Genomic DNA, 12,403 nt, shown 5'->3' on the forward strand with positions numbered 1-12,403 from the left:
TTCACCACTGATTTTTCAGGAAATTTGATGTTAAAACTTCTAAGGGAGAAGAGGCTCTTGGATGTGAAAAATACCAGAGTCAATTGCCATTCAGTTTTCATTATTTCTGATGTAACACTTTACCCAACAACTGGTTTTATTGTTTTCTACTCAGTGGTTTTAAATCAGTGGTCTGCAGATTCCTGGGGTTCTTGGACAGCTTGGGATGCCTGAAAGTTGTCTTAAGAAAAGCAGGTCTGTTGTTAGTGTGCTTGAGTTTGTTGTCCAAGAGTCTGCTCCACGCCAGGAAAGCATTTTGCGTGTGCACAAAGCTCAAAGATTGGAAATAACTGTGAGAGTGAAAATGCTCTGAGGCTGTTTCCCTAGAGAGAAGCTTCTAATGAAACCTCTTGTTTCTGTTTTTGGTTATTATTTCCAATTTGTTAGACCTTGTCATTCTTGGTTAAATCTCAGTTGATGGAGGGCTGAAGTGAGAACTTCCACCCTTTTTCCTTTCCTCCTCCCTCCTTTCCAAGCAGGTAATTTGCCTCCTCGTCATTTCTGTGTTTACTTTAGGTGAACTGCCTGGTCAAGCCCTCCAAAGTGTCAGAACACATAATTGTGTTCAGCTGTTTGACATACTTATGTAGATAGCAGGATATTGTTATTAACTTTGTTCTATACAAGGCTGAATTCCATGAGTACTTTGGGGTATAGAGTATGTAGAGAGAGGGATAAGTTTATCATAGTTTCTCAAAAATAGAGGTAAATGCCACTGTCCTTCATTTCACTGGTCTGTAGCTTTATTTCTGGGCAGTTTATATTTAGGAGGTTTATAAATAAATCCCTACTTTTTTCTTTTTTGTAATGTTTGAAGGCGGTGGCCAAATCTGTGTTCACTATGCAGAAGGTGGGAATTCAGATGCTGTTAGCAGTGTTGTTGCTGCCTCAGGCTCCCCTGTGGAAGCTGTCCCTTTCCAGCAGCACAGAGGTGCAATAGGAGGTGCAATAGGACGGAGGTGAAGGTGTAGAATGCCAGAGATGGGGACTGGCACCCAGTCACTCCTTGGCTGCAGACCTATGTGTAAGAGCTGGGTCACACCTTTCCTTCTGTCTGGCAGCCTTGTTCTTATGCCAGCTGGTGAGAGGGTTAACAAGGAGTCCTCCTCCCACACCCACATAATGGTAGAACTTTGCTCTTGTCTCTTCTTTGCTTTGGGAGCTTTTCTCTCCAGGGGCACTTGGCTGGAGAATTGCCTGTCTGGTGTCAGAGGCAGGTGCAAGCCAGTGGCATGGAGCTTGCATGGGCAGAGCAAGACAATTGTGTCTTCCACTGAGAGCAGGAGTCTGGAAAAGGTTTCCTGTGTACATCTAGGTATCCTCTGATCCAAAGGCTTTCAAACTGCTCGTACAAAGGGACTGTTATCTTGCTGGTGAAAAATTACAAGTATTTGCAATCAGTTTGCTTCAATCTCTTTGGGGTATTGTGCTGTGCTGATTTAGTAACGTGATAACTTCTGGCACTGCTGCAAAAAGACAAAATAATCCTCACCATCAGCCTGCAACAATTCGGTATTTTTGGTACCCACTAGAACATCAGTCTTAGAAACAGGACGGCTAAGACTCCCTGGATCTTGTTTAATAAAATCATGTAGTGAGGGCATCATGATTATAAATCACACTTGGAAATTGGCCTGCAGAGTACTTGCTGGGTTATGTGGTGTCGTGTGTTCCTGGCTCCTTTTTAATTTCCGAAAAGAAGGCATATAGCAGCAGCTGGAGCTAGAGGTGGAATTCATTTAGCTGCTTTGAGAAAGCCACTGCCAGCAAAAACCCAGCAGCTTGACAGTCTTTGGTCGTAGAGAGAGGAAAGGGATCCAAGTGACTGGAGCTGGTGTAATGAGAAGGAAAAGAACCAAATGATTTGGCAGCATGTGAAAGAGGTAAGGATGTGGTAGAGAAAGGAGCAGGAGGAGCTGAAATGAAAAGTAGGAGTAAACAATGTAATTTAACTTATTCAAAAGGGACAGAGTGCTTATTAAAGCTCTGAGAGATGATAAATTAGTGCTTTGCTGCTATTGTTATTTCAGATAGAGTTGTCATATGGTAATGCTGCAGCAGTGAAGGCTGGAGGCTCACAGATTCATGGAGGGGAATGGAAAGTGGGATATTTGGTTACATGATTGAGAGTTGGAGTCAATGAGGCAAAATGTGCAAGCCTGGTTCTGGAGAGCATCCTTACCTGTGCGTGCTGTTCCCAGGAAGGCGCCGTCACGTCCTGAGGAGGGATGGTTCAAAGTGTGTGTCCTGCTGCTGTGAAGACGTGTCCCACGCTGAGAGCTTTTGCCTTGCTCGGGAGGAGCTGTTGAAGCCCTGCTCTGGCTTATGAAACCCTGCCTGAAATAGCCCCAGAGCCCTCACCTGGAAGTGCTCTCTGCCTGTTACTCCTGTGGCAGCACACAGAGTATCAGGAGATCATTTGAGGTTGTGGAGTTTTCCCCTAAGGATATTGGGCTGGGGGAGGGAATCGCAAAATGATTCTTATCTTACATTACACAGAATCTCTTGCATTACTTACTGTGGCATATTGTTTCCTCCCACAGAGTTCTGCTCAATCGCTTTCAGGAAGAGGCTACTCCGTAAGTCATTTTACAGCTAATTCTTTCACTTCTGTTGATGTTGATTGCAGAGGTTTACACTACCTATTGCACAGCCACTGACATGGAAGAAATGCAGAACAGAAACAGGGTGAGAGCACAGGGCTGTCATGCACCTGGCAGGAGACAGCCCTGACATGTGGGCGTGCATTAAGAGCCTGGGTGCTTCTTAATTTAATATTATACTTATAGGGAGGAGTTTTTTGGTCAGTTTATGGTGTATTTCAGCTAGATAGTCACCTCTGGAGAATTACAAGACCTGAGTGGGGAGAGTTTTCAACACCAGCAGGAGATCATTCCCTCCTCTCCTCCCTCCCCCAAACACGTTTTCATTTGTGTATTAAATACAAGAATCAAATACACAATTACTCCCATTTTACAAAGAATTGCAGCCCTCACCATTGTGACCAACAAGAAAGTCAATATTCTCTTATTTACAAGCCTCTGAGTTACAAAACAAGCTCGCTTGTTTTCAGGGGAGGGTGTTGCTGATGTTTCCTTCACAGGAGTGCCACAATGTTTGAGGGTGGTGTTCAGGGTCAGGACACATCTGCCTGTGTGTGCAATGTACCAGACATGTTTAATTGTCCTTTTCTGTTCAAATGTACCTTATTTGTATGTGCAATAATGACATTTCTTCATATAGAGGTGGATTAATTGGTTTGTTTTGGGTACATTTTCTGCTCAGCTGTCCAAAAAGGCAGGCACAGACATCACTGAGTAGAGTAATACAGAAATAGGAGAGGGTGTGAGAGGCTTAGAAAAGTCAACATGAAAATTCCTGGAATCACATTATATCTGACTCTCAAAACAAATGTATGGTGAGGAGATATGATACCCTGGTTGTTCGGACAGTAAGTCATGTGGAGTGTAAAGGTTCTAGATGAAGGTATATGCAAATTTGAACGTGAATGTCTCAGTTCAGCAGACAACTCCTGCCTACACTGATTGACAGTAATTGCTGTTTTCACAACCTCTACCTTGATAAAGTTTTGCCTTCTAGGTGAGTGGTCCCAAACTGTTTCCTACCAAGAGCTAAAGCTGCTCATTCTCTATAGAACCAGAACAAGGGTGGATTTTATGTACTTCAGGAAGTTGATGTGGAGGCCTGGAACACATTTCTTTTTACTGTAATCACCAGAATTATTTACTTTCAATAATTTATGTTGTAAGTTTAGGATGATGGAACTTCCTGAGCTTCTACCCACTGCACAAAGAGAAAAAATTGCCAGGCAGTGCAGAATTTATGGTCTAGTTTCATAGCAACACTGTCCCATGCTATCGTGCATATTATCAGAAATTCATAATACAAGATTAAGTGCATTTTCATCATAAAACCATTACAAAATAACATATGACTTGAAAAGCCTCACAGTTTTAATGAAATAATGTTACAAATTTTTAGACAGTAGTTACATGTTTACTAAGTATCCTCCAGTATCCCAGGTGAGTGTCATTGCTTAATTCATTGAGGGATGAGGAATGTTTGCTACAGGACCTATTAAGTGCTGCTTTCCATACATTTGGAGAATCAGATTCACCTAAGCTTCTAAAGGCAGATGCTTTATCTTCTATTTGTCTGTAAAATGCCATGCATGCCCATGGCACCACATAAATAATAATGAATCATCTTCACAGATTTTATGACTGAGGGCCTGGTTTGGGAACTAAACAATTTCCCAGTGGCTATAACATAGGTTGCAAAATCGTAATGGAAAAAGGCCAAAGAATTCTTCTCAGAGTCTCAAGGCCAATAAATCATAGGACTGTTTTCTTCCATTGCTGGCTATTCAGAAATTTACTTTTGTTTCTCAGAGAAATGATTTTGAGAAAATTACTAGCTCCTTCGCTGTGCATGTGTGGGGACAAAGTTCTCTTATTTTGCCAACCCATAACCTCTCAAGGGAGGTAAGAGCTTTCTGCATGCCAGGGCAGTATTTTGAGACCATGAGTAGTGTGAAATGGTGTTGCTGTTCTCTATGGATTGTCATTTTCCCTGTTAAACTGCCTTCTGCCCCACCATGTGCCAACTCTTGAGGCTGACTGTTTCCCCCAAGACTCTGACACTGCTCTAAATTGATTTAACAATAGTCAGAGACTGCCACTTCCATTGGCCCAAACTCCCATGGGAAGCTGATTCTTGCAGGTGGCACAGAGATGTTCAAACCACCAGATCCAGACAACTGGCCCCACAGCAGGAGTTGTCCACAGCGTCCACAACAGTTCTCATTTTCTCACGAAAGCAGCTGTCTATGAAGCATTAAGTCACTGTTTTGTCTCTGCCCCTGCTCCCCAGACATGGTGAAAGCAGTGGTAGCAGGAGGCACGGTGGAGACACCGCTGTGCTGGGTGTTCCTCCTGATAGCTGTGCTGATGGCTTGTGTTGTGGAAGACGTGTGGAATGATGATCTGTATCGTTACTCGGTGAAGTTCTTGTACTGGGTTCCATCAGCAGCTGTTTAAATACCACAAACTATTTTGTGCGTGCTCAATTTTAATTACCTCGTTCTGAATCCGCACTCTTCTCCATTCACTTGCGTCAGCTGTCCTTGCAGAGATGTTTGATTTCAGAAACATTTGTAGAAAATGCACATTTTAAGGAAATGAGCATTTGCCAGTAGAGAACTTACAACCTACAGTAGGAATCTTGCATGAAAAAATCTCAGTCCAAGGTTTGGCTCATCCAGCTGAGCCATCAAGGCCTGTCCAGGCAGTCAGAGCAGGTTCATTGGTGAAAAACCTCAGCAAATGCCCCGTCCATGAAGTGCAGACTCTGGAGCTAGAGGCAGGAAGAAAACTGAATGCAAGTGTCTAAATAATTAACCCCTGAGGGTTGGATATTCAGCAACTTCCTTGACTTCAGGCTTCCCATGGAACACTAGGTGCCTAAATAAGGAGCATGCTTGAAATAGCTGTGAAATTTTGGTCTCACTGAAGTTACATCTGATGAACTCCAGTTGCACCTAGATTTAATTTGAGCCTCAAAACCAGCAGTAACAGTGACTTGGCACATAGTTTCAGAGTCTCCTGTATATACCACGGACAAAATCTCTTAAAACACTGTTTCCCAAAATTAATTTTCAAATGGCGTTTACTTTTACTGGCATAGGACAAGACATTTCTATGTCTGTACTGCTGCTGCAAGCTCTTTCTCTCCTTGGTAGCATGTGTTTCATATCCTTATCTCATTAAATGTATACTTCCGCTGTGCTGAGAAATAGAACACGAGTTTGTTTATGGAGGTTAATATCTCATTCCCTCTATGACTTGATGGTTACATTTGTGTGATAAACTACTCCAGCCATTTGTCACATTTCCTGCATGCACAAATGAGATTAGTGATCTTAGTCAGAGAGGTCTGTCTGTCTTCTGAGCAGACAAAACAGATTCTCTTTTTGGTTCTAGGATGAGAGGCCTGTGTACCTGAAAATGCACTGATTTGTTAAAAAATACACAGAGAATCAGAAATTAGCGTTAGAACTAGATGAGGTTTCTATACGTCACTCATACATACCCACCCTGTGGATGTTTGTCAAGTTTTTTTCTGGTAGTTGACTTAGAACCAAAGAGAGTTATAAAGTAGTTACAATGAATATAAGATAATACATACAGTTTGTTATTAATGGCTAAAAAGTTGCAGTTGTTTATAAGGTTGAGCACACTGTAGAAACAAACCCAAGCTGCAGCTGAATTTGACTCAGTTTTGTAGAGAGGATGGAAAAGGATAGAGCTGGGGAATATGTGGTAGCTTAAAAAAATAAACAAAAAACCTCTTCCAATAAATTATGTAGTTTATTTATAGAGCATCTGTGCAGCTGTTCGTCTTCTGAACTGGAAGGGGCTAAAATATGGGAGTGAATGAAAGAATAAACTTGAAAGCATATGGCAAATGGATAGCCAGTGAGCCAACCTGTCTGAGTGTGCCTTGGAACAAAAGTGCAGGAGGATGAGACGTCTTTGTTTGGTTTTATTTGTTCTTGAAAGGGTTGGGGTTATTTTTTTTTTTTTTTTAAATAAAAACAGTAACATACACTTGGCTACAGCAGCAGCTGATTTTTATTCTGAGCTTCTGTAAAATATCAAAGTCTTTGTAGCCTAGTCAAATCCCTGGCAGCTGATCAAATTCTGTTGATTTTACATCTTCCTTGTTGAGCACAGGAAACCAATGTCTCAGATAACTCAGGCTGGAGCTCGTGGATAGAGAGAAATGTGCAGAACACCATAAGGCTCGCAGAGACTCTTGGGTCATCCAGAGTCAGCTCGGTGCTATCTGCAACCTTCACTTCTCTGATTGGTGATGTAGCATGAGAACAGTTATCTCATCCCCCGGGTGAAGCTGAACCTGAGGTGACTCAGGCAAGTGCTGGGTAGGCTTTGAGCACCCTGAGCCCACTGCACTGTCTGCCTGGACCCCAGTCTGCCCCTTCCTGGCTGTTCTATCAAATGATCTTGTTCATTTTTGGAACTGGCTTTCCAGCCAGTTTGGGTCTTTGTGGCAAAGATCTTCACAGCCATCCAGGACTCCTCTCCTGTGCTGTGTGCTCAGTGTTGCTGTACAGTGGGGCTGTTGCCCAGCAGAGCTGCCCACAACCACCCTGCCCCTGTCAGATCTCTTTGGCTCGTGCCCATGAGTGCATTTGCTGGGACAGCCAGTTCTGAGCTGCATTCCCCTGGTACATAGCACAGAGATAGTGCCAAGCTCAACGACCTCAGCAGGAGGGAGGACAGGTACAAATGGCTTCAAAGTGCTGGGAAATCATCAGCAGAGGAACTGTTGACTCTGCAGGTTTATATCCCCTGTAAAGCTCTTTCCATGGCCTCTCTCAGTTTTGTGCCAGCTCAATGCAGGTCTGTGAAGCCCTGAAGCAGATGGTGCCTGCTGAGCAGGCTGCTCTCAGGCCAGAAATCCTTGGTGTGAGCATGGACAGGTTTGTGCCTTTGGTGCAGTGGTTACAGGGGCTCACTGAAGATCTCACCAGCAGCATTCCCTAATCCACTCTGTGCTTCAAGGATATTATTGTGCTGTTAGGTTGGAACCGAATTATCACTTGGAAAAGTACCTTCAACAGCATCTTTTCTGTACAGACCTTGAGTCACTACCATTTCCCACATGGATCCCAGGGATGATTGTATACCTTGACATCTTTGAGATGGCCATGGAGAAACTGATGTACCAAGGAGGATAAATTCCTACATAAAGAAAAAATTATTGCAATGAAGCATGTCATACTTCTGTTTGGGAATTCCTGAGCATGCTTCCCTCATGGTGTGTAAGCACGCTCGGTGACCAGAGGCACATTGGAATTGTGACAAACAGGGTTTTTCCACCTGCTGCTCTGTCACACACTAATGAAAAATATCTTCTCTAGGTGGGTAACATTTCTTGGCTGGGCTGGAAAATTCATTGTATTTTAGGACCTCTGATAAATTAGCATTTTTTCTGTGCCAAAAATCAATATTGGAAACAGGGCTCTTGTTATGACTCTCAAACTCCTTGAGCTGGAGCCAAAGGTAAATGATAAAACTGAATTTAATATGTATTTCCTACAGTAATGTGCCAATGGGCTGGCAATGTGATCAAGACTTTCTGGACAAAATTTATGAATAAAGGAGTATTAATTCCAAAATAAGTATCAATCTCCTTTTGCCATGATGCCAAGCATAAAAGAGAGACTCTAATTGTCTTTTTCTTCTGGACAAGAAAAAGAATGGCAGATAGGTCCCCTTCAGGTGGAAAAATGCTCTGTCTTCTTTGAAGACAGAGGAAAGAAAAAGGGACTATAAAAATGTGATGTGGCCTGCAAGTGCAATGACAGCATAAACGATTTAAAAAGATAGAAAAATAATAATATGGAATAGAAATGTAAAGTATTTTGAAAGAAGTTTTCCCTGTAATATACCAGGAGTTTTAGAGAGCCAGGAATAAAATGGTGGGTGTCAGTCCAAAGCATTTAACTTCTACTGGTTTTCTTTTCCCATGTTCCTAAATAGCCTCACTTCACAAAACTATACCCATGCTTGAATTCACCTGGACAAGCTGAGTTCACTGAATAAATAGAGTTTTGTTTGCTCTTAGTGCTGTGTGAGATGGAGCCAGGTTGCTGTAAGCCAGCTGAGGAGCTGGACCCTTGGATCCAGGGACTGTCCATAAGCCACGAGCTCAAATTGAGCTGAGTAATTAGTACACATATTATTCCAGATCCGTGGGAGCTCTTTTGAGGGTTTTTGAAACGTCCCATGAAAAGCTTAAGCAGAAGTACAAACATAAATAAACTACATACTTCAGCTTTACAAATATTGAAGTCCATGAACTTCCTTACAACACATTTTCCTTTAGAAGTTCTCTTTTCTGAAAGTCTGTTTCTTCTTAGATGACCTCTGCTTTTAATTAGGATGAAAAGTCCCATGGATTTTCACTCATCTCCACAGCCATAAGCAAGCACAAAGGGCCCTCTCTGTCTGAGTTTCCCCCTGCCTGAGCAGTGGCCTTGGCAGAGGGGCTGCCTCGGAGGCTCAGCAGTGGTGCCCCTTTGTCCTTGTGGCCGGAGCAGGACGGGCTGATCCTGATTTCCATAAACCCCCCAGCTGCAGGAGGCACAGCCAGCTGACACCGGGAGCCCCTCGAGGGACGGGACATATGACTTGTGTGTGATTTTTGCCCGTGTTTTTAATCTCCCTGCCGCTGCCCTGTGCTCGGGGCACCGGGGGGGAGCAGACCTCTAATCTGACTAGAAAGCTGCTATTGTTAAACAGACTCATCCCCCGAAATTCCCAGTGCTCCTTGGCTTTTGGGCTGGGATAACCTCGCTGTCACCGGCCTTGCACGCTAAAATGAAAAGTTGTCCTAAATCCATCTTGAATTCACCAGCCTGGAAAGGATTACATCCTGCTGAAGAGGAAAGGCAGAGGATTTTGAGAATATCTGGTCTTTATTTCTGGACCTTTTTGATTAAGACTGTCCTGAAGCAGTTGTGTCATATACGTGCTGGAGCTTTCTTTGTGTAGCAGGGCAGGGTATTTGCTTGTCTGTCTCAGCTGTTTTCACACTGTTGTTTGCTCTCACGACTCTCTTTCCTTAGAATCCATTGCCTTGTTTTAACTCTCTTTCCTTTCCCTTTACCAAAGCCGACAAAAAGATGATTAAAGCAGACAGCTGATTAGGATCAGGGCTCCTTACCTAACTACCACAGTGAGCAGGGGTTAAGTGTGGGGCCTCTTGGGGGATTTGCTTTTGATTTTTGTTTAATTCTCTGATAGTCTTGTGCAGTGAGAATGGACAGTTCTGGTGTTTTATAATTACAGAGAGGGTTAAAATAGCCCATTTCTGAGGCCTGCCCATGCACTGGTGCTTATTGTGCTGGGTGCTCTGGTGGGTTCCTCAGAGGAAACTCACAGGGGTGGGTGGAAAAGGGGTTCAACACTCTCTTGTTTTATCTCATATTTCACTACACCCAAAACCATGGCATGTTTGGGGAGTAGCAGAGGAAATAATAGTGCCACTGAAGAAGGTAATTGTAGAAATAAAAGATGAACATGTTTTGTTGGCCTTGATAGTTGGTGAACAAGAAAGATCAAGGAAAAGGGATCGATTGCATCAACTTTGTGGGTGTTATTGGCATTAGAGAGCACTGCCTGTCATCTTGAAGCATCATAAATATTTAATTGTGCAGCTCAGTGGAATACCATGATTGCTATCAGTCCCAAAATGGTTTTCCCTATGTTAAACTGTATTGAAATAAAATAGTCCAGCAAGAGTAAGTTCTTTGGGTGATGGTAAAACTAGTCACTGCACATCCAGAGAGTAGGCAAGGGTTCCTGTAAGTTGGTGGGTTTTACTCAGTTTCACCACTTGTATATCTTCCTTGTCACCTTTTTTTTTTAAATTGGGATTTGTTATTATAGGCGAGAGAGCTCTTTCGTTTCATTCCTGTCCTAACAGAAGGCAAAAATGCAACTTTAATTTAGCAAAACAACAGATGCAACCCTAAGTCAGCTCTCACACCAAAGAAAACTTTTGATAACATGCTGAAGGTGTGGGGGCTCTGCTGTGAAAGCTGCAAATGGGTAGAAAGCTGCTGTAGGCTGAGGTTTCTCTCCTCACTTCGTGTTTCAGCCTGGATGCAATTGAGCTGGCTGCTAAAATGTGAATATACTGGGCCATGTGGTTCCTCTGCAGTGGGAAGGCAGCTCTCCTCCATTCCTTGTGGGGTGAGAGAACAGAGGGGCTCTGTGCTGCTGTGCCTGTGCAGGTGGCTCAGGCAGGAGCCTGGGGTTCTGGGCTGCCTTTCCATGAGCTGTTCAGCTCCTGCTGCAACAGTAGAAGAGTTGGTGAAGAGCAACTTTTTAATCTGCAGTGCTTGCATGGCTGGAAGAGGAGCATTCAGATGGAAACCCTGTGAGATGTTTTCTACATAGGGTCAGTGTTTTCACTTCCTGCTGCCTCAGCATTTCAGCATCACAGTTACTTGTGGTCAACACAAGCCCCAGTCACCATGATCTGCTGGCCATCTTTTAGAAGGTGTCCTTTCTCTTTTTTTGTAGCAAATAAATAAATAAATGGAAGTGTAAGATCCTTCCTGTATGATGCAGAAGGACCAACTGCAGTTCTAGAAAGCCAGGGAATGCAGGGCAAGGGCAGAAATGTCAAGGAATCCATGGTAACTTGGGTGTGAGATAGGAATTACACTAGAGAGGTCTTTACAATACCATTTGGGAAATGGTAAGACCAAATACTCTCTGCTTGTTCCCTGTCTCTTTGTTTTATTAAATACCTTCAGGGAGGCAATGGTCTAATTCTGAAATTCAAGCACTGATGTATCCTAAATTTGTTTTAAAGTCCTTTGATCAATGATACTTAGCTTCATGAAGAAATATTTGAGTTCTGGTTCAGAATACCTTGTGTTTCAGCATAGTTTTCAGGTAATTGTAACTGTTCTCTCTTTTCTCAGCTCATCACAGGTCAGAAACTCAAAGGCATTGAGGTTGAGTAAAACAATTGTTCATCGCTCTGAGCTTGCTTTGTTTTTGTGGGAATTGTCTGCTTCTGTAGCACCTTCTGTTGCATTACTTGTTATAAAGTTTGGTTTACTAACCTGCTCTAGGAACAGATACAACCACCAAAGCTGCTTTTTAATTAGCCCTGTGGCCCATCCGGTGTGGATGTGCCGACGTCCTGGCTGTACAATGTACTTCCAATGAAAGGCAACAGTCTGCCATAGAGTCTTGTGACCTTGAGGTCAGTTTTGTGCTCAAAATTGCTTTTGATTATGGAGTTAGTATGTGTTTCAAAAATAGAATAAAAAATCCAGCAAGCACTAGCGATCCATACACAGTGCTGCTGAGTTACACACTCAAGTGGTATCACATCTAGATTTTAATGGAATTAACAGTTTTATTTATAGATACTTTCCAGATGCCGTGCTTCTGGTTGTGAATATTTAGAGGTTTGCAACCAGAATGATGGAAAATTGGCAAACACTTACATCACTGTGGACATGGCTGCAGTGGTTTCTACAGGAATGTAGCCTGATTCATACCTTTACTGTCTGCATTTCATCTCTATGCTATATGATGGATAAGACTTTGTGTGTCTGAACACTTACAGTCTAGATGTGTAGTATTATCCTGAGGAATTTTCTTGTCTGATTAATTCACCACATGTGTTCACCAGAAAGCCTCAGGACCCTGGCAGTTTTTTGGGAAGATGTTAGATGTAGCTGCTGGGTACTTACAAACCACAGTTCAGTTTTTTTAGACTGGTACTTTGT

At 42.9% G+C, this 12,403-nt stretch overlaps 1 protein-coding gene across 19 annotated transcripts in view; it reads left to right on the plus strand.

The window, feature by feature from the left end:
* FBRSL1 (fibrosin like 1) overlaps nt 1-12,403 on the plus strand; it is a 369,285-nt gene that overhangs the window by 94,016 nt on the left and 262,866 nt on the right. For 15 of the 19 annotated variants that reach the window (XM_041410159.1, XM_041410148.1, XM_041410156.1 and 12 more), the window contains exon 3: nt 2,583-2,618. The exons of the other annotated variants lie outside the window; for them this stretch is intronic. In XM_041410159.1, the coding sequence (XP_041266093.1) occupies nt 2,583-2,618 (36 nt within the window). The remainder of the gene's footprint in view (nt 1-2,582; nt 2,619-12,403) is intronic. 19 annotated transcript variants of the gene reach the window in all.

This window comes from Onychostruthus taczanowskii, unplaced genomic scaffold (assembly GCF_017590055.1).
Source record: "Onychostruthus taczanowskii isolate IOZ18803 unplaced genomic scaffold, ASM1759005v1 scaffold32, whole genome shotgun sequence".
NCBI lineage: Eukaryota > Metazoa > Chordata > Aves > Passeriformes > Passeridae > Onychostruthus > Onychostruthus taczanowskii.